The sequence below is a fragment of the Patagioenas fasciata genome, chromosome 4 (genome assembly GCF_037038585.1).
Source record: "Patagioenas fasciata isolate bPatFas1 chromosome 4, bPatFas1.hap1, whole genome shotgun sequence".
Lineage (NCBI taxonomy): Eukaryota > Metazoa > Chordata > Aves > Columbiformes > Columbidae > Patagioenas > Patagioenas fasciata.
This window is the reverse complement of record NC_092523.1, coordinates 76746664-76772166: the sequence shown is the minus strand read 5'-3', so window position 1 is coordinate 76772166 and position 25503 is coordinate 76746664. Positions and strand designations below refer to the sequence as shown.

Sequence of the window (25503 nt, the reverse complement as noted above, 5' to 3'; positions counted from 1 at the left end):
TCCTGGGTGCACAGCAAACAGCCTTTTGACTAGTTCAGAACTGTGGCACACGCAAAAGGCTCAATTATTGCTTCTTAGAAGAAACAAATTATCTCCTGGAGTTGGAGACTGACAGCCACACGCTCTCCACAGCATTATGCATGGCTGAATTTCTGCTGTCTTATTCTCTGCTGTTCTATACTGCCCGTAATTGCATTGGAATTTAATTGTTTAGCATCGTCAGAACTTCAGCCCCATGGGCAGCGGAGGTGGTGAGAGCTCAACACATCAAATTACTACCCAAAGAGCAGCCAGATAAAAAGTGGAGCGGGGAGGGAGGAATGAAGGCAAATGAGCCACGTTCATTAGAAGAACAGAAGCCCTGCCCGGGTAAGTGCCCTACTGTTGTAATAAGAAAGCTGAAAGTTGTTAATAATAATAAAGAGCACAATAACACAGTTGCTTTTCTAAAAGGAAGCACCGCATCTAGAAGAATTTAATTCAGTGTGGAAAGCAGAGATGAAAGAGGAGGGGAAAGAGGCAGAAACTGAGTAGGACGGGTGCGACTTGGCCCCCTGTGCTTGCGCGAGCTGGGCAGAAAGTGCGTATTTTCTTCTTCCTCCTCTGAAAAGTCTGCCCCTGGGGACCAAAGGGAGTGGATGAAGAAGTTGCATTATGTGATGTTGATGAAAGAAATGAATTTTGCCATGTGTGAGTGTCCTGAAGCGCATCAGAGGCCACGTTGGGGCCGCCTTGCTCAAATAACAGACTAAACTCCATGCAGCACATTAATACTGCTTAATACCCCGGAGTTACAGGAGACCCTCCAGGGAACAGGGGCAGCACAACAGGGCAGCCACAGGGCGAAGGGTTGGTTACCTGGTCATGGGTCTTTCCCCTGGCTACCTGCAACGCCATGGGTGGATCGGATCAAAGAATCACAGAATGGTTTGGGTTGCTATGGACCTTTAGAGGTCATCTAGTCCAGCCCTTGAGATGGAGATGAACAGACAGGCACACCAACAGCTGTAGCTGGCACTTGGAGATGCTGGGGTAGCAGGGAGGTTTCTGCCCCCGGTCCTGGTGCAGCTCAGGGGGGGAAATGTCTCTGCCATGGCTCTTCACCCAGGGTGGAAAAGAAGGAGCTGAGGAGATTCTTCAGCTGCCTGTTCGCCGGGGTTAATTAAAGCCTGTGTTTTATAGATTGCTCTTGGCCATAAACTGAAAAGCTGCCTCAGTCGAGAATCAATAGAGTAATCTTTAAGCTCATTTATTTTATTAGATACAGAGCTCTAATTTGAAGAAACTGAGGACCCATAATTGGTGGTGCCAGAGAGGTCTTGATATATATGTTTAAAGCTTCCTGAGGAGAGCGCTTTGTCCGGAGGCACCGTGTGTTGGATGTGTGAGCCCCGGGAAGCGCTCCAGCACCCCCAAAACCCAACAGCGGTGCCATAGCCAGCACACTGTGCTGCTCCCTCACCCCAACATCGGAAGCCAAGCAGCAATCGGCAGCATTGCCACTGCGGGGCACAGCAGAAAAGCCAGATCCTGGGGTGCCGGGGACCAGAATGATTCCTGCGATCCGATAAGCAGAATAACAAAAGGCCGACCCGTTCATGAGCAGCTCAATGAGGCTCTCAGTCAAACGTGCAGAAATAAATACTGAAGTACTTAGAAGGTTAATAAGCTCCTTGTGGGGTTTCTAAAGCACCTACTGCCTACCTCTTCAGCTCCTACTTTTCACGACTTCTTAGAAATAATTATTTTCATCTATCCATACTGTTTTCTCATTTCTGTAGCTTTTTTCCTGTAAATAATGATCGAAATCTTTTTCTTTCTGGTATTATGCAAGTCAAATAAGTTGCTTGACACAGCATCTTAGAGTAGGAAGCCAATAGCCAATACACTGTACATCATCTTTTTTTTCTCCTTTAGTGTCTGCCTGTTTTGTTTGGGACTGGGTCCAAATCCCAGTGTGCCACAGTTGGTTACTCCCAAAATATTACATGGGTTTTAACTGCACAGAGTTAGGTCTCTGGGAAGGGCTCAGGGAAACTCTTCTGTCCTTGAAGACAGTGACTTGTCTTCCCAGGTTGAGCCTGAGATGAACAGGGCTGAAAACGCCTTTGTCCTGGCAAACCTGGGCCCAAGATGCTTTGCTGACTGTGACTAACAACACCCCAACTAAGTCTTTGGCAGATGGTTCTTTAGTCTTTGATTGTAACATGTGGATCAGAATCATACGCTTGACCTAAAAACTTGTTTAACTAGTAACCCGTGAGCTGAACTAATTTGAAAGCAGATCTGGTTCAATCGTATTTGTGTGGACATGCTCACTCCACACTGAAGTGGGCTTCATTTCTGTAGCAGATTTTGGCACGGAAGCTCAAGAACACTCAATTTAAGTGGGACTATCCACAGAAATTTAGACAAACTTCAGTAGTAAGTGTCTTACAAAGGTAGATCCACTTCCCTTGGTGTCTTCATATAGACAAACCTTGCACGTGGAGGACCAGCTTTTACTTTTCTTGGATTTCTTTTCTTTTTTTAGCTACACTAGTGACCACAAAAACTCGAGTGGATCTTTTAGAAATGAGCTACACTGGAGCTGTTAAACCAGGCAACTGGATTTTTCATTTCATTTTAATGTGTCTGAGCCATCGCATGCAACTTCTTCAATAACAGAGTTCTCTCTGCGGTCAGCTCATCACCTCCCATTAAAGCCAATTTCAGCATCTCCAGCTTTGCAGAAGAGCCCCAAATATTCTTCTAAATGCTTTCTGTACTTCACAGATATCCCTCAAGCAAATTCATCTTCTCCATATAAGCATCAGTTCCCTCCTGGTCCTTCACGAGGATGGAAGTTCACATTTCTATTTACCACAAGCTCAGGGGTTAAGAGGATCACAGGTTCTCCATTTCTGCTCCCCGCACACACACTCACAACCATGCCCAGAATATCTAATGCCTGCCCTCCAGGCTCACCATAAAGAGTTCACCTCACTCTGAGCTATAGGAACGCAGAGCAACGAGCAACAGTTGTATTGGGTATGGGTAATGAATTGCATTTCTGCAATGAGAAAAATAAGAGCCACTTAATAAAGAGAATAACTTTTAATAAGCAGTTAATTTTTTTTCTTGACACGCCATGGTATTTTGTGAACAATTTTTGTGCAAACACACATATATATGTATTTCACAATCTTTCTCTGCTTTTTTCTAGTGCACTTTCAGTACGATGCAACACGCTGCAAAATGTATTTTTTTAAATCAATATGAAAATCCACAATGATTGCTTTTTTACATAGAGAACTTCAGAAATCAGGAATCTGAGTAGCTGCAGATGCCAACTAGTGTATTTTAGATGGCCTGACCTTTCCAAAGTAGGTATCCAAAACTCCTCTGCTCCCGAGTGACCCAAGTGATCCAGGAATTCAGGATCCACCTAAGTTCGGCTGCAGCATTGAGGACACTTGTTGGTTCCCCATCTTTTACAGAGCTTCATCAGAAGTTTCTCTTGGTGTCGCTTAGACAGAGGATTATTAGTCCCACCGAAGTGGAAATAAGAGCAACGGTCAAGCACAGGGCAACGAACACATTTCAGCATCGTGTATAAACACGAACTAGCAGATCTGCTCAATCTCTTACCACATTGCTAGTTAATTTTTACTGTTTCAGAGAGAGAAGTTCCTCAAAAGCATTGTATCAGTAAGTACGAAAACTTAGATCATTGCCCTGGCTGCTGGTCCTGCACTTACAGCACCGGTTGTCATTGTTCCGTTCATCGGTAAAACAATGGAGGTTCTTGGCACTCAACCCGAGCCAGTGGATTGAAACCGAACAGATGCTCACAGTAAAATAATTTTCAAACATTTATAGCTCTAGAAAAGTAGGATACATGCAGGTAGAAGCACTACTTGATATTTTTGAATTGCCAGCTCTGTACAAATTAAGAGAGTCTGTAATTAGCACTTGAAACACTCTTTAAACTTCCAGAGTTATTCAACAACCCACAGGAATCCCATGCATTGCTCAGAACAGAGGGAAAAAGGTTCATCTGTAAAATTGCTTATCTTGCTGGCCCCCACTGTGCGCCCCAGGCTATATAGGAGCCATTTATAGCGTGTGTAATGCAATTAGCCGAGGAACAGGTGAAAATCAACTATGTTGCCTGCTACATTTTAAAGATCATATCCAGTAATTTACAGAACTTCAAAGAGCCTCAGTGCAAGGTATATTCCTCCCTTCACAGGAAAAAGCGCACGCTTCAGCATTTCAGCCAGGCATCCCATCCTGTAAACATTTATGACAAGTGAAGTGTGTGCTACAGCGAGGAGTCTCGTGGAAATCACTGAATTCATTTTCATAGTGGCAATTTGCCCAGTACTGTTCCAAGGGTCTGGCCCTGTTTGTATTTTGCTACATACAACTGAAAGAACCCTATCTACCATAAGTTCAACAAAATCTGTTAACATATTCCTTCCCGTATGTACAGAAAATGCTTTCAGTAACTACTATGCAAACATCACTTGATTTTTACATTCTATTCAACCTTCTTGAAAGTTTTTCTGCTCTTACTATATGTGAAAATAATAAATACATACGATATACCAGTTATTAAGCCATCAAATATTACACGTCATTCCAGAAGGGACAGGAGACACCTGAGATTTAGAAAGTCAAGAGCTGGTCATGAATGCAAGTGCCCTGCCTGGTGAAAAGCTTCAGCTGCTCCACGTTTCCTGTGGAACCGCGACTTTGGTGGGAAGTTTGTGCGTCTTGTGATAAAACAGGCTGCTTCACGTCTGAAACAACAACAGCATCCCAAGATTATTACTTCACATAAGGTTGTTCAGCAACATAAGAGTAATTCGAAATGGATGACATAGAGTAAATCAAATATGGGATATACAATAAGGAGTAAACCCATTGTACATTGTCCTGCATATGCACAAAGAGAATCCCCTCTGGGTTTTCGATAATGTAGGTAAAGTTGCGTTCTGCTGCTCTAATTCAAGGGGAAAATGTCATTTTGTCCTCACTGTTGGCATCAGGAAAGCCCAGTTTGTACATCCTGGTGGAAATGAGAATGGGCCCAAAACATCAAAGATGTTTTGCAAAAGGGTCTCTCCACGTTTTTGGTCAACCAGATCTCAGTGAAGTGTGATGGGACCTGTTCTAAAGGGGCTTCATCCTGCAACAATGGTTGAAGTCTGGACATTGTCTGGGCCAAAACATTTGTCTGGTCCATCCCACACATACTGTGACACCTTGTTCCTCAGACCATCCCACTTCTCTACCTCCCGCCAGCACCCTGGTCACACAGGGTCCTCCCCATTGCCCTCAGCAAGGGACAACGTTTCCTCACAACTTGATAGGAAATGGAGATTGTGGTCATGAGAAAGCTTCGTGCATGGAGGAGAATGCAGCGCCCAGATCACAAACAGTGGGTTTGGAGGTGCCCTGACAGCCTCTGCCCTCACACACATAAAAATGCTGTCCAACACCTGCCAGCTTTGCACCTTAGCCACCATGGATTTCAAGCTAAAATAAACCACCTCAATGAAAGTATGATGTGGAACGGACACAGATTTTTCATGAAACCAAAGCAGCTGAACTCTTCTGGGTACCAAGTTCCATTTTTTATAGGTAAGTGCCTTCAAGAATCTCTTACTTCTTACACAAACAGGAAGAAAATTCACCTAGGGAATTACAGCTAGGAGATGCTGAGCAGTTAAAGCCAAATGCTATGCCTAGAGAGGTCTGCAGCTTCTTCAGCCCCTCGGTTTGCCTGGGACTCTCGTTCTGATGGTCTGCTCAAGCTGAGCTTTGTTTAAACCACTGCTCCTTGAGGCTTCCACCAACTGAAGTCATTGCTCTTTATGCTTTGCATTTTTAACCCTTTTGTTTAGTTACACAGCACAATACTGACACTAACAAGTATTAACAAGACTAACAAACACTAATATTACAGGACATGACAAAAGCAATTAACTTACATATTTATTGCTGAGGTGTGAAGAGTTGTCGAGTTTTATTCTTCCCCTGAGATGGGTGCTCTCCTAAGAAACAGAAAATACATGCATTTGCATCAGTTAAACATGCAGAGACAAAATGGCAAAGGAGTCTAGTGGGAACACATCACTGCCCACCATACAAACCAGCCAGTCTCCTTGTCAGACTTACTTAACGAGCAAAAACTGTCCACACCATAGAGTTTTACTATTGTTCTGTGTTTTATAGCTTATTTCCCCTGTGATTTGCTCTCAAACGGTGGGTCGCTACCACACAGTGTTTCCAAGGCAGTTCTCAAGGGGTTAGAAAAGGCGTAAGATTTCAATTAGTTTTTAACTATGATTAGAATGTTAATTTATATATCTAAAAAAAAAAAAAAAAAAAGAGATACAACTATAAACTTATTTTTTTGCCGATATCGCTGAGAGCAGCTCAGTTCCTCCAAAGCAGGAAAATGAACATCGAACAACTTCAGCCAGGGATTACAGACAGTTCTCACTCCTCTTTCCCCGGAGAAGCGGAGCTGCTGCCAGCAATTTGAGGCAGACAAATAAGCCTCCAGATGAGGATGTATTCACAGCTATCCTGTTTCCAAACACATGTTCCAGGAACGCCGGTGAGATTTCTTTGCATTAGAGACTCCTACATGGAGATGAAGAGGGAATGGCATCCCCAGACTGGATGGAACCCCATGGAAATCCAAATAGCTCCAGGGAATCACCTTCTGCGTCTCTGCTTACCTGCTGGAGACAATTTAATGTCTGACACATACACGAGAGGCAAGAAAGGGAGGAGATGTATTGCATTCTAGCAAAAGTGAATATGCATTAAAAATCTTGCGAGCGATATATAGCCTGGGGTTGGAAATTGTAATACAAATTGGGATTATAGCAAATTCACTGATTAGGCGTTTAAATAATTAGCAGTCAAATTAGATAGTTGCACTCCTGAAGAAGATAAAAAAGGCTCATAAGTGGTTTTCAGACGGCTTTTCCTGGCAGCAAAAAGGGCTCTTTAATTCAGTGCAGCCTTTTAGAAATGGATGGAAAACTTGGTATCTAATGGGGTAAGAAGAGAAACACTGAAAATTCTTCTAAAAGATAATGGTGTTCGCTTCTCAACTGTTCAATTTTGGATAAAATAATTTCAAAAACATCATAAAGTGTCGTTACATTAGAATGTCAGAAGTTCTGATGATGTTAAATTTCAGCTAAAAATGCCTTCAGGAACCACTTCAATAATTCATAATGTAAGTTTTTATAGAAAAGGAAAGCCTCAGTTTCTGGTAGAAAAAATGATATATTTCAAGAAGATCGATACATTTGTGGTAGGTGAAAAGTTTTTGTTAGATAAAAACATTGCTTTGAAAAGTTGAAATACAGTGGATCAGCTCAAACACTTCATAGTTTTGTACTAGCAAAACAATGAGTTTTTCAACAACTCTCATTTCTTAATTTGTCTGATGGGGGTTCCACGCAGGTAATTGCATTGCTTTGCCACCGCACTCCCGAGATGGCAGGAGCCTGCAAGAATTCCAAACCAAAACCAAGTTATTGCTGCTCCATGGTGGCAAATGCATCCGAAGATATTTACATTACAGGGTATATAACAATTAGTGCCAATTAACAATCCAGTGATGAAGACAGAATGATGATACCAGAGGAGAAACGGTCACGCAGATGCTCTCTGTTTGAGAGTAACAAGGGTAGCACACGGTTTTAGACCTGGGGCCGCAGGACATCTGAAGAGGTGCCTACAACAATTTTGGAGTCTAATGGCCCAGCAGTTTGATAATGTGCTAAAGATTCAGCTGCAGCACAAAGAGCAGGGGAGTTGCAAGAGTGAAGGCAATTTTATTGATCTCAAAACAACCTTAACTGACTAAATTCCAAGACCTCAAAAAAACAAACTTGCCCACAAACCATCATCAGCTAAAAACAATGGATTAGACATTGCTTCCCATAAGGGAAATGAAAAAAAACAACACCTTGGGTTTAGTATTTTGTTAGAACAGATGATATTTTAGTTGAATGAAGAAATGGTTTCACACCAAACTGGCTGATGGAGAAAATACACAGTGAAGTGGCAATGCTCAACCGGTCTAGACAGATTACCTGTGGGAAAGGGTAGAGTTATGCAAAATACACCGACAAGAGTGGATTTGATGAACAACATCAGTGAAAATTTGGCTTTTGTTGATTCTGGATTATGAGTTTAGGGGAGGACGACACACTTAACCTCTATTGTTGCGTACTGGGAGATGGAAAGTGTCAAGAAAGACTTGAACCATCAGCTTCTCACAATACAATGTCTTGAATAAAGTTATCAGTTGATCCAATTTAATAGGTACCTACGCAGCAATAATTTCCTGCTAATGGGTTGAATAATTTCCTGCTAATGGTTGAAAATTTATCGCGTGTTTGTCCACTTTGATAAGTGAATGAGTGGGCTGTGAAAAATGGGAGATGAAGGGAACTGGAAAGAAGTATTTGGTGCAGCTAAGAAAGTTCTATCAGCTGCAAGTGCAACGTGACCCCCTTTGCCTGGGTCCTACCTCGAAAGAAAAGATGCACAGCTCGAGAAAGAGGCCTTAGGCAGAATATTTGGAAAATGAAATGAAAATGACACAGAAATTTTAGCTGACAAGTAAACTCTTCCATTAAACCCTTTATTCTCCCTCTCAACCTCCTGTGTTGCATCTCTTTGTTGATTTTTGTCTGAAATTGGATTGTAAACACAAAGACAGAGGCACCTTGAAGTCTCTAAACATTACTGTCATATAATACAGATAGATCTGTAGTTAAAGTGTTTATGTTATTGCCGCAGGAGGCTGCAGGTGCCATGGGGGATAAGGCAAATTCATGGAAGTAAAAGCCTCTGAGAACTATGAACCATCAAAGACACAACCTCTGATTCGGGGCATCTCCGAGACTCTCAGACCCTTCTGCTGGAGCCCCCGTCGTCCAGTCACCCCAGTACATTGGCAATATACACCAATGCACGCTGCTTTAAAAGGATAAGAATAAGGAAGATGTAATAGGAAAAATTCTGTATTCATAACTCCTGATCCTTCAGCATATTTGTTTGAAGTGCATGGGAAGCAGGTTGAGTACACAGATACTGAGGGCTCTGCAAAGTTAAATGTTTAACTGGGGAAATAATAGCACTTCAGCGAAAATGCCAAGCTTTTCTTCCTAATTAAAATTTCACTTGTGTGGTATTTAATTTGATTTTTCGCTCTCACAAATATAGTCATTTCTGACTATTAATGTTGCATCCTGATGCCGGTATATGTGAATAAGTAATGGAGACATAATCAGCTGAAATTATTGATTGTATAAAATCAGTTTTGAAACTCTGAAACAAACATTTATTGTCTCTTTTTTTTTTTTTTTTGGAAGGCTATTGTATTAATCTCGCTGTAATTTTCTCCCCCCCCAATTTGATTCAGAATCTGAATACATTATTCAGAATACACATTCACTGCAGAACATGGTGATATAAAGGAGAGTTAACAGGTCATATCACTATGAGTACAGAAAGTCTTTGACCTGGGCAAATCCCTCTTTGATGTTATTGTGAAAGCTGGAAGAAAAACAATATAAAAACAGTCTTTGACATAAAAATAGGTTGTACTGCATCTCAGACTACATTGTCTGTAAGAAAGAATTACTTGCGCTGTTATTTCACTGTAATATCTGCTGCTGAGAAATTGCTTGTAAGTGGCAATCTGGTTTGGAGCAAAGAATTAAAGCAAGTTTTTCATAAAATACAATAGCAGAAACATATATATTTTTTTATACAAGTATAGAACTACTTCTGCAGGCACAGGAATCCAAATGCCTGTTTTAACCATGCTGAACTTCCCCGCCACCCACTGCACCTGTGCCCCTGCAAACCGCTCCTCGCCCCCATCAGCCGGACAGAGGGATCTATGCAATTCCCCACTCTTACAAATATAAACGGCTCTCAAACAGGATCAGAAATATAGAAGGAAGCACGTGCTATTTAATGTTTTTTGACTACAGCTTTGCCCAATAGTCTCAGCTGGGAAGTGTGTGCAGTGAGATCTTTGTGGTGCAAGTGAACACAAACAGAATCCAGCCACGAGCTGCAAAAAAGCTGAGGAAGTTTATTCTTCAGTTCCCGTAAACAAAGAAAACACAACTTCAGGCTGTTATACAATACCAAGTTGAAAAAAAAATTACAGCATCAGTAAATGAGAAAGAGAAGGAAAAAGAAGCAGGTGCTTGATCTGTCTCACTGTTGCACGGGGACCCTTTTCTATGAAGTAGCTTCTAGATTTTCTCCCTGCAGGGAAAATAAGAAATACTCAATTTTATCACCTCACATGAGCAGGAACACCCAATCTTACTGCTCCTAAGCACACAGCATGCCAACAGACTGCTCCCCATTGCCCTGCATTGCTTATCTTGCAAGTGAGAGGAGGAGGGAAGGGAATTCTGAGTGCCACAGTGCCTCACCTATAGACCCAGCTCCCCTCCTCTTAAAGGCATCCACCTGGGTCCTACACAAGATGAGAGAGAGTTGAAACTACCAGTGTATGTTGAGAAACCCCACGGTGTGCTATGGAACCCAACGGCAGGGGTAGAGGTAAAAGCCAAATATTTCTTACCTCCTTAAATGCCACGGTCCATGCTGAGATGTGCCCCGCATCATAGAAAGCCGGGAGAAAGAACACTCTGCCCCAGCTCCTGATTTGTCCCATTGTACCGCAGCTACATCTGCGGTTTGATGTGTGAGCAGAACAGTTAAACAGCCTCAGCATTTGGAGATCCGTGGGAAGCGGTGAAGAAGGTATTGTCACTCAACCACACCATTTCAGAAGACCACAGGGTTTTCCAGGTCCAGACCCTGGGCTGTCTCATCAGATGCTGAACTTTCGGTGTATTCCAATGACTGATGCAAGTTTCTGTGCTGAATGAGAAAAAGGTATTTTCCTTTGTTCTGGGATGATTTCGGTGGTCGGTCACTACGTGTAGTGCAGTCACCAGCCTCTGATATCAAAGACCAGAAGTCCTCAGAGCCTTTACAGAGAAGGCTTTGGAAATTCAGGAAGTCCAGAAAAATGCTGCAAGCATAAATTAGGATCATCTCCAAAGTGACTGAAGTTATGGGGTTCGGTTAACCTATGCCATGAAATCCCACACATCTTCAGGTAGGTAGCCCATTTTGTGCAAGGGATGCACCCAAGAAATATTATGAACATCTACAGGCAGGAGGTACATCCAGCTGAAGCAGGAGATAATGGTCCTGAGGTTGTTATTACTGTTAACCAACAGTGGCTTTTGGAAGAGATGTGGGGCATATGGGGAGTGCTGGTTGTTCTACGTCCTCGGTTCACACTGTTTTGCACTGTACTGCCATCTGAGAGCACCTCTAGATATTGAGTCATCCCTTTCTCCCGTGTGAATACAATAAGTTAAGGGTGTTTCACATGAGACAGGTCAGGTCTCTCCTGAAATATCCACGTCTGCCTGGTACATTTTCCCAGCTTTGTTTAGTAGCAATGCTTGAATTTTCATTTGCGTCCACAGTGGGCGCCTTGGGAAGCCCCAGTGCAGATGTGCACCTTCCATTCAAGTGCCTCGACAAAACCTGAGCCACGTCAGCTTTGACACGTTTAATATCCTTCCAGCAAATTGAATGCAGAACAGGCAATACCCCTACAAGCCGAGTGAGCCACATCCTGCTCTATCCTCTCAAAAGAGCACACACGGTTAGAAAACACGCCCTAATAAATCAGCTTCTGCTTAGGTGCCAGGATTATACCTAAAAACTCTGAAATATTACGTCACCTGCCACATTCCCATGAGACTTTATATAGAATATTGAACTAGTGTGCTGCCGCTATAAAGGCTCCTCATACATTTTACCTGCTCCAGAATGGGTACTTCAGGCAAGGGCCATAAAAGAAAATTTTCAAGTCATTACTCAGGTATCAATTTTTCTATAAAAAGTCATTGATTTGTATGGAGTAGCCTTACTCCAATTTCTATTCCTCAACTTTTCTGTTACTGAGGCATTTCCATCCCTCAACATTTTTCATGAGTCCTAAAAGGTGATCAATACCTTCGCTGGTTTTCAGCGAAATACACAAGAACCCTTCCAGCAAAACTTAGCTATGTTTTCAAGACAGACAATACTTTATCATTAACACCACTGATGATGGTATTGACCTCTTAGTCATCAAGCAAAACCCTCCATCTTATATTCTCGGAAAATGTATCTACCACTGACACATCAATCATGCAGTTCTGTGAGCTATATTGAATCCCAAATAAGAAATATTTTTGCAGGTAGATTTTCTGGAGCTCTGCATCACAGAAAACCATCTTTTCTCCCTGGGAAGAGCCACTCTAAATTTGTCTGTATAGTCAACACGGAACAGCTGAGCTAAGTCCTGCATTTGCACATTAGTGTAAAACTTCTGAAATGATTCAGTAACCTGAGTGTTTTTATCCAGGCTGCGTTCGTTTTCAGATAAGATGCAAGTACAGGCACTTAACCTTGTGTTGGGCATCGCAATTCACTGCCAAATGTGCATGAAAATTTAAAGGTGTTTAGTTTTGTCTGTTTTTGTTTTTTACTTTACATCAATTCTCAACCATCAGTGACCCCATCTTTCTAAGAAGAGTTTTAAAACACAGCAATATTAAAGCTCAGTTTTACCCGGTGCCCCTGATGACACCACTCCATTAAAAATTATTTCTTCAGGCGTAATGTTTTCCTGTATTCTTTCACATTAATTGTAGGTATTTGAAATAATGTCCTTGATTAAATTTAATTCAGCTATGCTAATTTTAGAAGTCCTAAAACAGGATCCTTCTGTAGTCAATGGACCTTCATAGGTGAACTCATCCCAGTTCAAGACACATGCCCAAGACAGATTGGATAAATATCCCTCTGGACACATACATCTACTTCAACTGACCATGTGCAGCTGGCTTAGTTTTTACATAGATAAAATAAGGCAAGATTAAACTCACCACAACCTTTGATCAAGATATATCACGCACAACACTGACACACGGCTTTTCTAGGTTGCCTGCTTGAGCAGTTTGTGGCTCCTATCCTTATTTGTTTTGTATATATGTTTTTACACGTTTTTAACACAGTTATATAATCTCAGAATCTTCCCTTTGGAATAAAGAGTAAAAAAAATAATGCTCTTCAGAACTTTCTAGTTTTAGTCAAAATCTTTCGTAGCTTTGTTGGTGTGTACAGAGGTAGCTACAACACACACTTTCTAAATGGCTGAACAATTAATTCACCTTTTAATTGAGCTGGATTTCATGTGTCTAAAAAGGAAAAAAGCAGAAAACATGTAAAGAAGTTTTATGCAGTGCAATTGTTTTCGGTAGTTGTAAGAGGGACCACAAGTCAGACATTTCTCAGGTTTCTATCTGCACTATAAGGAACGCCTAAGTTTTCATGTAGCCAGTAAACCTTATTCAAATGGGCAGGCATCCTAACATATTTGAAAATACCTGTATGACTGACAAACATTTCTGTAAGAAAACAGGCCCTTCTTTCAGGCTGCTTTTAATTTAAGAAGCAAAGTGTGCCTGAAAAACCTGGGGAAAAGCAGGACTTCCATTTCTGTGAAAGCATGTTTAATTTTGAAACATATAAAGATGCAAGAATTCAAGAAAAAAATGGTAGCTAGTTTAAATATGAATTGTATTAATGAGAAGAGGACAAGAATCTTGTCTTCTAAGTGGTTATGACTCATACTTTCCAATTATAGCACGCATACATCATACTTCAGTAGAAAAGAATATCAAGCATCTACTGGATGGAAGATATTTGGATGCTTGGTGAACCAGTAGCTGATTAACAGGCACGAGATCTCATCTTGTGAAAAAAACAGTGGGCTTGAATAATTCTCATTTACCCTAAAAAGCATAAAGAAGCTGTTTTTCCTGGAGGATTTCTGAAGATGAGGCGAGAGAAAAGGTGGGACCTACAAGGCTGAGGAAACAAACTGCAATGGGTGAAGGGAAGAAGTTTCACAATGAGTCGCCCTCCCATCAGAGGTTTCTTTCTTTGGTTTTGTTGTTGAATAGCTGGGAATCAGATTATTCAGAATTTAGTTCTGCCTCGGTGTTATTTTGTGCTCCTCTGTTTCTTGTAGAACCTATAAGTGCATCCATCTCTTCGCTTATATTGATGAGATTTTGCTTTCTTTTGTGCAGGTTGTCTATAACCTCTGTTCCTTTGGGTTTTATTACCACTTTTTTTTGGTAAGAAACTGGATCAGTGAAGCAACAGGACAGAGGAATTTGCAATAAGAGTAGGATTTTCAGTGGAAAAGGTGGCTGGCTACAAGGTTGACTGAACACTGCCGACACCAGCTCCTTCATGGCCCTGTTTACATACAGCACTGCCTCCCAAACCTTTAGGTCCCTGGGATATTACCAGTCCTCAAACTTCCTTGTATAGCCAGATGTAGCTGATAAATCCCATAATCACCGTTACTCCGGAACACTCCCAGCTGTGGATCGCTTAACATCAGCCATTTTAAAAAATTATATTCCCAGTTATACTTCTCACTCCCAAATACCCATAGCACACACAGTGCAGCTGCTCTGCAGATGCCCAGGCTCCCAATCTGGGGATTTGCACTCTAGAGAAATTGTTTGCACTGACTTTGACCTGACAGGAGCTGAGGATGGTTTTGCTATTGGAAATGACATCCGAAAACTGCTCTTGTCTGGACCCAGAGAGGGAGACAGACACATACACACACACAAGAAACACTCACCAGTCTCAGCAGAAGTTGTCTTCACAGAAAGAAGTTTGACTCCTTCCTTATCTGACTGGGCCCTGTTGAAGTCAGAAAATATTTAATCAGATGGTCATCAGGTGTGTTGGTCAGCTAAACAAAACTCTAACGTTACGACCTGGAGGAGTCAGCACCTATGCCAGCCTACACCCATGGGCTCGAAATGGGCTTTGCATGAGATCATATGTAACTCTTGGTTGTGGAAAACACCATATACCAATATCCCTGAAAACAGCTTTCACTTAAAATATATAATAAATCAAATTGCATGACTCTAGGTTCAAGCTAGGGCTCCATAGAAGAAGTACATCTAAGGGAAAAGACGGAGTGATCATTTTTCTCTGTCAAAACAAGGCTTTTAGCCACGTTGAATTGCAAGAAGGATTGTGCTTCAGATGTCCAGGGAGTCAGGGCTAGCAAGTGAATCAGCAGCCCAAGTGCTGCTTTTCGTCATACAAAACATAGAGGCCACAGCCGGAGTGAGTGGTCTCTAGTACACATCTTCTAATGGGTCTTTCAAAGTTTCACTCTCCTCAAATTCCTTACTCCAACACTGTTCTAAATGAGCCTCTGCAAATGGACTAGTGGAGAGAAGATGGGGCAGAGGAACATGGAATAATGAGGGACACGAGAAAAAGAAAAATAATCCAGACTAAAAAACATTGAGAAGAGAGAAAACATGAACAAAAGAAGGGGGATAGGAAAGGATAAGGAAAACAAACAAACAAACAATAAATGGGGTAAAAATCGGTAAAAGAGAGAAAAAAGGACTGGGCCAATAGACCCTGTGGCACAGCACAGGGAGTTTATCCATTTTGAAAGGATTCCCTGCGAAACACTTGAGAGCCATCACATTTCTATGCATGCTGGAACAGCTGCTTATCATGCATACAGGTATGCAGTAACTGCAAGTGCATCTCTTTCAACAGGATATTTCTCTTTGGGGTGCAGCCACTTATCATGTTTAACCAGGGAAAGACCAAATAAAATTTCACGCAGAATCTGCCACATTCACAAATGCCCCATGATAGATCTCAAGGCAATGAAAAGACAGGATTCAACCTACTGTTCAGTGCCGTTCTCTTGTCTCTCTGGAAGAAAGAACAATATTAATATAATTTGGACTGCTGGAACTCACTTAAGTAAACATTTAGACGTAGCTGTTGCAGCGTTACATATCTCTTGCCTCTGAATATTCAGTAATTTCCTCAGCAAGGATCACACCTTCCTCTGCTTATCCGAGTCTGGTTTTCCATGTCGTTGGCTAAATTGGTTGTGACACACCGTTTACCTTGCTCTACAGCTTCACCACTCCGGTTTATATTGCCAAGGCCCAGTGATTTCACAGCTGAAGGTCTGCACAGGTCTCCTAATTCATGCCAGTTCACAGGGAGAGGAAAACCACAGTCTGGATTCAGATCAGGTTTTCACACTTGCCTGTGGCCCACTTAGGCAACCCTCTGAAGCATTTGGCAAATGGAATTGAATGGAATTATAACTTGTTATCTTAAGTATTTAACAGACAGCAGCAAAACAGATACTGGCTGTAGCTGCTCTGTCAAAATGACTGTTTCTGAAAACACTGTTTGCTCAGGGAGTTTGTTCCTGTGTACATTACACTGTAACTGGAAAATTTTACTTATATATAATGTATATGTGTATATGTATGCATATATCAGGAATTTCCTGAAAGAAAGAAGTGGCATTTCTTTGCCCATATCTAGAATAGAGATAAAATAAATACAGTGATATTGTTAAACAAGATCTCCAAACTCAGTTTTCACTGTCTTTTTCTACCTGATTGACTGAGTGTTTTTGCACAGCTGTTTGTTAGCAGTTTGTAGCTGCAAAAGCATGAACAAAAAGCTTTATGGCGTTATATAATCTCCAGAAATCAGAGACATTTTTGCTCCCTCTGTTCTTCATACTGATTTTGAAAATGAAGTGTTACTTTCTTACTTTAGGCAAAATACTTTGAAATACAAGAAGCTTTCCTATCAGTCTACTGCGACATCTGTGATTAAAGTAATCTAAAAAGGCTTCAGAGATCTTTTAATAATAAAAAGCACATGGATATATATTTTTTCCCCTCTCAGAGAAAACAAACCAAATACCTGGAGTTTTCTTCTGGCACATTCTGTACAAGGCCACCAGCGAGAAGGCAGCGAGGGTGATGACTATCAAGGTGATGACAATTGGCAAGATAACACCTGTAAAAGAGGGAGAACAAAAGAGGGCAACAAGGATGCTGAAGGGAGTGGAGCATCTCCCGTGTGAGGAAAGGCTGAGGGAGCTGGGGCTCTGGAGCTTGGAGAAGAGGAGACTGAGGGGTGACCTCATTAATGGTTATAAATATGTAAAGGGTGAGTGTCACGAGGATGGAGCCAGGCTCTTCTCAGTGACAACCAATGATAGGACAAGGGGTAATGGGTTCAAACTGGAACACAGGAGGTTCCATTTAAATTTGAGAAGAAACTTCTTCCCAGTGAGGGTGACAGACACTGGCCCAGGCTGCCCAGGGGGTTGTGGAGTCTCCTTCTCTGCAGACATTCAAACCCGCCTGGACACCTCCCTGTGGAACCTCAGCTGGGTGTTCCTGCTCCATGGGGGGATTGCACTGGATGAGCTTTTGAGGTCCCTTCCAATCCATAACATTCTGGGATTCTGTGAGAACGTGACTTTTGCCGCTGCCCTTGACTTGCATTGCCTCCATGTGCCGGCACTCGCGGACGCAAAGGCAAGAGGCTCCTCCAGCTCCACTTCACCAAACGTGACCCATTTCTCCAGAGCAGGTAACCTGCTGCTCCTGTTATTCCTCCCCATGAGCCTCAGGCTTGCAGGGTTTGGGAAGGGAGGATTTAAGCACCTTCCTTCCCCCACCCTTAGTCCTTGCCTTACACTTGTGCTGACTTCTGGAGCTGGTTTCACCCATTATTTTTGTTGGAGAGCGAGGTTCTACCACCTGCCCCACTGGGACCACCATGATCTCGATCAAAATATTCACAATTCACACCCAGCGCTGACAGCCCCCAAAGGCTTTGCAAAACAGTCATCTTTCAGGAATAAATTTTTGATACATGCTATATATTTTTTCCTCTTTTTTGAAAATAACACTCATCTGAAATTCAGCAACTGAAGCAATTATTTGTCTTTTAACATTGTACACCCAGAAAGGCACCGAGGAGTTACATAATGCAGTAACATTCCCCACAGCGCTTACAACCAGGGACAGAAAAACGCAAGATCTCCTTTTTAAATGAGGACATTTCTTTCCTTTTATTATTTCCCACCATCTGCCATTTCCTGACAGGTGTTTCCCAGCCAAGAAGCAAAAAGGAAAGAATTATGTAATGAAGAGAAGCTTTCCCAGGGAAATATATAAGCTTGGTTTCTCCCCACTTATCTTTATTATTATTATTATTATTTTTCTGGCAGTAATCAGCCACATTCAAATTTAGCACTTTCTGGCCTGCTGGCCAGGGAGGCTGTGGCCACATTCCTCAGCACCAGCCGTCATGCCCGCCTGATATTTAGAAACAGCATATTCAATGGCTCTTGATGCAATTAATATTTAATATTCATATAGATGTGTGTGTGTGTGTGCATCTATGGAACCAGAGGGAGAACTCGGAGATAACTTCACAGTGGAAAAACATCAAACATATGTTACTAAGCCAGTATTTTGGGTGGGAAGTAGCAGAGCTGCAGCAACACTCTTTGCCTAGAGATGCGTAATATTAAAATAAAAGATTAAGTAACATGCATCATGCAAAATGGAAGTGCTTGAAGAGGCTGCAGAAGGCTCCCTCCTAGTCCTTCGCTCCCATGACAATATGAACCATGTATTCATATAATACATTCATAACAATATATTGATAGAATATATACGCATAATGGCACATGAACAACATTTTCATATATTTCCTTGTGTCTTCTCTCTCAAGGGATGAGTGTTCACTTTTTTAAATTCAGTTTTATCACTTCTAATCAGGTCTTGGGAATAATTGTGCTGCTCTCCAATGAGAGTGGTATCAACTTGTTAAGCTCTGTTTCTCTTTGAGAGGAGTTTTATATCAGGCAGTTAAATGGGGTTTGTAATAGGGTCTATGTCTGGCAAGGTTAGAAATAGAACTGACAGTTTCATTTCTCTGCTACTTCGATCACTCATTGGAAGCCAAACTGATCAACTGAAAACTCAAGAGCTGGACAATGAAGCGGGAATACTCACTGGAATAGTGGATAGCATTCTCTGGCACGTTCTTGTTTCCAGAGTTGCTTGCAGGACTGCCAAGAGCTAAATTTGCAAAAGAAATATTGCCTTTCAGGTTAACATGTAATTCCCAGAACTCCCCAAAAAACCCTCCCCAAAAATGTACCCCCCCAGAACAATTTCAGTGTCCCCAGTTCTTGAGCCATTTCACAGCTATAGCTCTTCTCAATAATACCTGGATAACTTGGCAAGAGGGTGAAAAGGTTTATCTGGTATGGCCTAGAAGAAACACACACGTTGCATGGGTACAATCTCCCCAAGGATCATCTACGTGTCCACTTACAGGTTATGAGCTACAAACTTTTTCACTTTTAGGAAGCTCAACATTAGAAGAGACCTCTTGACAAACAAATAAACAATCAAGAGTGTGAAAATTAGACCTGTCTCCAAAAGTAGAAAGACCAAAATTTTTCACTGCTAATTAAAAAAAAGTGCTAATAGTAGATGAAGAAGTCTAAAGAGGTGTAGTATCAATAGCCAGCAATTTTCTTGAGAGTTGAGTGCTACATACAGCAGAAACTTTCGGGAGTGTCTGGACGTTATTTAGGGCAAGATTTAAAGGAATGCATTTCTACCTTCAGGTGCTATTCTGATTTTGAGTCAGTTGTCAACAACCCAAGACATTTATTACCTTGTTGCATACAGTCTGTGGAAAAACAATCGCTGAACTTCGGGAGAGAAAACAGAAATAGCAAATGTTTCCTATGGCCATTTTTAGCAGAACAAGATTGTATTCTGGCCCTGAGTTTCTGAATGACAGCTCCATCTTTTTTACGGATTGATTTTTTACTTTGTATAAGCAGTACATGTAATTGTAGTTTGCCAAATTACAGTAACAAACAAGGTTTGTTTGTCCCAACCCTGCAGGGGCTCCTTGCTGCACTGATTTTAAAAACTCAGGACTACTATTGATAAATGTTCTGGTAACAATTTTTTCCCCCGCTATTCTCCTTTTGCCCATATTCCCATTCTCACAACATACTGGCCTGTTCAGATATGTAATAAAATGTTGTCTCCTGATGCAAGAGGAGCAAAGCAGAGAACAGCCAGGGGCAAGTTTCTCCACAGGTTTGCTGGATATGCCAGTATACTGGATTTTCCCGGTAACCAAGAGCCACATGGTCCTACTTAAAAATTTATGTGGATTCATGGTAGTGCAAAGGGAAAGATTTGAGCGAGCTGTGTTTTCATTTTGATTCTGCTATTGTGTAGCTGTGTGAATTTCGGGCAGATTGTTTAGCTTCTGTTTCCTTTCCTTCCCCTTCATTCTCTGGCCAGAGACTGAAATCTTCTGGGGAAAAACGATCAATTACTATGTGCTTGTGTGGTACCTAAACAATACAGCTGAGATATTCTGATGCTATAGTATAGGAAGGAATCATTGTCTGAGACCCTTAGCTCTGAAAAATCACTGTCTTCCTTTAAAGCAGAAGCTGTCTCTCCATGGTGCCTGTCTGCCGAGGGGTGATAATGTAAGGATGGAAACTGTGAGCCATCATCAAGTGACTGAAATAATTCTTATGAATTTGTAATTCCATGTGATTGCTTCAGATTTCCCAGGGAACTACTGCTGCCCTTTTCACTACCGCACCTGATATACTGCATGATACCCAGGGCAAGCAGGCAATTATCACAGCAATGAGCTACCCTGCATACCGGCTGAAAATGTCAACAGAAACAAATGACACAGAACAATGTGAATGTGTATCCCTGCATTTGTGCAGCGTCTCCTCATGAGAAAAACTGAGGATTCCAATTCCCTGGTTATTTTTTCTAGTTCTCTGCTAAATGACAAAGACGTGAGTAATGCAGGAAAGACAAATCCATAGGTTAGCGTTTTAACTGTTTGAGACCATCAATGAGAAATATAACAGCTACAAAGCAGCACTCCTGAAAGAATAAAATGGCTTAAGGAATTAAAACCTTTAACTCAGTTATTCACTTGATTCATTGAAGCTTCTCACAAGCCAGCCCACCCTGTCTACTTTCTGTGGATCTGGAAAGTGAATCTGGAAGATATTTTCCAGCGATGGAACGATCTGGGATCAGAATAACCACTGGAGTAACACATCCATCATGGTAACAGGAGGGACAAATATTTGCTGGCAACAGGAGCAAGAACTGCAGGGACCAGTAGAGAAGAGACCATTTCCTGATAAGCCCAGAGAAAGGAAAATAGGACAATACAGTTTCACTAGCACAGGAAACTCTTGCCTTACTCTGGGACCTGCTGCTTCTAACCACAGGACGAGGAATGAGAGCCCCCGACAAGAACAAGCTCCTTGGTAAATACTCTATTTATATCAAATTTCCATTGCATCGCGCAATACACCAGGCCTGAACTTTTGTGCTCCCACCCTGTTTTCTTTCCGGTATCTGCTAGTCCAGCATGGCATTCAGCTGAAATCACAGCGACGTTACTCATTGCTACAACTTGAGCATCACTCCTCTGCTTCTCTGTACTGTGCTCCTGGTTCGTTTTTCCCCCAGACAGAGCCTCCTGTTTTGTGAACTTTTCCTTTCCTCAGGCTGCCCCCTGCCACCCCACACCTGCCCTTTTCACCAGTGTGACGGGGGAATCTTACTCATCGGTTCTGTCGGGGAGCTCACACGAAGGCCTGCAATAAAGCAGAAGAAACAGGTTCGTTAGTCGCTGTTTTAAGGTTAGATGTCCAGGGTCTTCACATCATGCAAACTGTCAGGCTCTGGCAATGCGCTTAGAAACCTCAGACCCAGACACTCTGATGCTTTTCCCAAGCCCAGAAAGTCCAAGCTGCAAAAATTTGCAGGCTTCCCATATAGATGGGAGCAAAATCCAAAGCACAGCCTACACTGGGTTGTTATTCTGCCTAAGAGAAGAAAATCCTGAATTAATTGATACATTCCTAAAAAATTCCTCCTGCCAAAACCTGGGAGTCAATAGCTGGCGTTTCACTGACACATAAGTGTTTTAATAAAAGAACCTCAAATGCCTAACTGAGACGTGTCTTCGAGTGTCAGAAAAACCCTTTAAAAACGCATCTTCATTAATTATCTTTGTACTTTTGTCTAGCAGACTGCCAAGCAGCAGGAGGAAGAGGCATTGGTAATGAAGAAGAAACGGACCTTGCAGAGCACTGTGAACAATACGGACTGGCCCCCTGCTGTCAGCTTCCCCCAACCACTTCACAAGTTTTCGGTGCGGAGCGCTAATTTTTCGTTAGCTTTTTGTTAGTATGCTGCTGCTTTTGTGTGTCTAGACTGTAGCACGCTTGGAAATTAAGGCGGCTGAGTACTTGGCATTTGGAGGCTAGCCACGGACAATCACCGCTCCTACCGCGGCTTTTATTACGTCGCATTAAATCTCTCCTCCTATGACTCTGAAGTCAGAGGGAGTGCGTATCTAACTTGTTCGTGGCTTTGAGAATATTCACCTGTGTGAACTGGCAGCACAACATTTATCTGTTTGTACAAGACGCAGCGTCTCTTGCCAGGGGCGAGTGACTGGCACTCTGCCTGCCTGGTGAGGCCTCTCACACCGTATTACTAGGGCTACCATGGAAAAAATCCCCCAGGCACTGTACCTCAGCAGTCGCTCACTATTTTGAGGCATAAATCACAGCGTTTGGTCACCCTCCACTAGGCTGGAGGGCACCAGAGAGGTCCCCTCATCGGGTGTCTTTGGGGTTCACTGCTGCCGCAGCATCCGTGGGCTCCAGCACAGGTGAAACATGTTATTCTGCTGCTGGAGACCAGAACGGCTGCTTGTGTTTTCCCTCCTCTCTACACCCAATTAAAAACATGGATCACTCGAACCACTGGGGTGCAAATAACCACTTTTGCTAGTGATACATGTGACAGAGCTTTAACTGCGTTTTAAAATCACAAACATGCACGAAAAGCACATTCTGGATGAAAAGGCAAGTATTTAAAAGAGGTCTTCTTGAACATAAGGTATACAGGTATCTCACCCTGCCTTCCTAGGATCCAGAGGAGACTTTTTTCCTAAGCTTCTTATCATCTCATCGATCTGTCTGCAAAAAGCAGTGTCACCTTGCTCAGAGGGGATCTCTGTGATGATTCATTAGGCAATGTTTATAGCATGTTTGGGCAACATTAACGACAAGAGCCAAGGAAAAGCTTTCAGGAAGTTAATAACTCGCCCGTCAAGGTTTGGAAAGATACACAGTACAGAATGCAGCAGGAGATGTACCTGGCATTAAGGAAGCATCGAAATGTGTTATAATTGCTTGTTACCCAAACACTGCCTTTCTTTCAGGCTAGAAAGAGTGGGATCCCATGGAAAAAAATACCGTGTGATCACACAGCAATGGATGAACAAGCAAAGGGTAAAGCCCTGTGAGTGCACACATCTACCCACAATAAAACTGCGAGAGTTTTTCCCAAAGGTATCTCGCTCAGATTCTGCTGGAGCATGAAAAATCTCGTGCCCTTCTCTCTCTCTCTCTCTCCCCCCTGTCTGCAGCAAGGTGCCAGCTCACCCTCTGCTCAAAGACCGCTCAGCCCTGCCACACAAACAACATTCTGCTTAGCAGAGCGGTTCAGCAGGCGCTTTCCATTTGCATTTTCTAAATAACCACCCAGTGCCCTTTTTGGTGGAGGGGTCATACACTGCTGTCCTACAGGAGGATGGGAGGAAAGGCAGCATTTCTCTTGCTATCATAGTTACTATAGTTGTTTGCCGCATCCTTTGGTGCTGCGAGTTAGGGGGCAGATGCTCCGCATAAATAATCTGGGCAGATTTCCAGATGCATCATAAAAAGTGAGGTGTGCAACACTGGCTGTGCCAAGCCCTCGTTGGGCAGTAAGGAGGATGAGGATAAAAAATCTGGCACATGGCAGTGGTTTGATTTGAAAATACCTACCTGAGTCAGTTCAGCCCTGATTAGAAGCTTGACAGATGGAGAAGGAGACCAATAACAAACCTCTCCCTGCTCTGTTCTCCAACAACCGCTACCCAAGCAGCCTGGATACCCTGCCGTTTGCTGCTTCGGTTTTTGGAGAGCAGCCACGTGAAACTGTGTTCACTGGCAAAACAAACGAATAAATTTGGCTGATTACTCAGAGGGGATGCCACAATATAAATCAAAGCAAAATAAAGAACTTCAAAAAACCCTCCTTGCTCTGACCATGCCATAGATCTGGAATCGTGTTAACTGAGGCTTTGCTATATTTTCCATCTCCCAGGCCCTTTGATTTTAGTTCCTCTCTGTGAAGAAGCTGAAGATAAGGTAGGTAATTTTTACCTAATATCACTATGCAGAGTTCCTACACAGTTTGTGCACAGAAAGAACCAAACCCTCTGTGTCTTACTCAGAAGAATTTCTCTCAGGGAGATGCCTCCTGTGAATCAAGTGAGTAGGACTTATAATTTGAGGAGCGCGATAAAGATATCAATAGATGCAGCAGGTTGATTCATCTGACAGTTTATTATAATAGATCATTTGATCTTACCGCCCTGCTGGGTGAACTTAAGCTCATACTGTGTTATGGATTTGGTTTTGTTGTTGAGGTCACAGAATAAGAAGCTACAGTACTTGCAGTTTCTCAGGTGCATTTAGACTCTGATCCATTAAATCTCCAATTTTTCATTAATTAAACAAAAGGTGAAAATTAAATATTAACGAGAAATCCTGTTGAGCTGGAAAGTGTGTAGGAGGTACATTACACATGACAGCCAAAGTTAAAGAAGCCTGTGTGTCTATGGTACGCATGCAGGTTCCTCTCCTTGCTAAAAACAGCCCCCTTTGCCCTCTCCAGCCTGGTGGCTGGTGGTTTCAAACTCCTTTAATACAGCAATAGCATTCTCTGATGTTTCTCCAAGTTCTTTCCAAGGCTTCCCCACTCATTTCAGTTGTTGTGCTCCTCCCACACCCTGATCTTTTGATATGGTTGATTGGAAACTTATCTTCCAAATGTGCTTTTGTCCTTTTTCTGTAGCGAGAAAGAAAATTTTCACCAAAACAGCATTTTTGCAAACATGGAATATGGCCTCAAAAGTAAATATAGTCTTTTGCATTGAGGTTAGCCAGCTGAATTATTTTAGTGGAGCGTACCAAACAGAAACATTCTGGTTCGGATCAACTTCACATTAATTTGTCTTTCCTTGACTCCTATGAAGAAGCTGTGTGTTGGGTGCCTTCAACTTGTCCCATATGGACTGCAGCACCAGCCTCATTGCACATACCAGCCTCTGCTCTGGTCAAAAAAAGGTATCCAGCTCCTATATAACAACCTTAACATGAGATTTCAAAGAGCTGGGAAGAAATAATCTAATGGCAGTGAGAGAGTCAACATTTCTCCAAGTCTCAGTGCTGAATGAAACAAGTGGCTTCACACCTACAGGTTACCAGGGTGCAGCACACAACTTCCCTTGGCCCTGAGCATGCAGGAGAATAATTCTGTTTAGAGAGAATTAAACTGTTTT

At 42.3% G+C, this 25503-nt stretch overlaps 1 protein-coding gene across 6 annotated transcripts in view; it reads right to left on the bottom strand.

Moving 5' to 3' along the window:
* Nucleotides 1-3081: 3081 nt before the first annotated feature.
* Nucleotides 3082-25503, bottom strand: part of EMCN (endomucin) — a 47737-nt gene continuing 25315 nt past the window's right edge. The window contains exons 6-13 of one of the 6 annotated variants that reach the window (XR_011738945.1): nt 21662-21694; nt 19035-19100; nt 16921-17016; nt 15873-15897; nt 14786-14847; nt 10634-11089; nt 10482-10525; nt 10110-10308 (exon numbers count right to left, since the gene is read on the bottom strand). Coding sequence is in view for 2 of the 6 variants with exons in the window: in XM_065837681.2 (XP_065693753.2) it covers nt 5986-6044; nt 14786-14847; nt 15873-15897; nt 16921-17016; nt 19035-19100; nt 21662-21694 (341 nt within the window). In the remaining 4 variants the exon portion in view is untranslated. Of the gene's footprint in view, nt 4788-5981; nt 6045-10109; nt 11090-14785; nt 14848-15872; nt 15898-16920; nt 17017-19034; nt 19101-21661; nt 21695-25503 lie in introns of those variants that run through there. The other 5 variants (XM_065837681.2, XR_011738942.1, XR_011738944.1 and 2 more) reach the window with 5 other exon arrangements.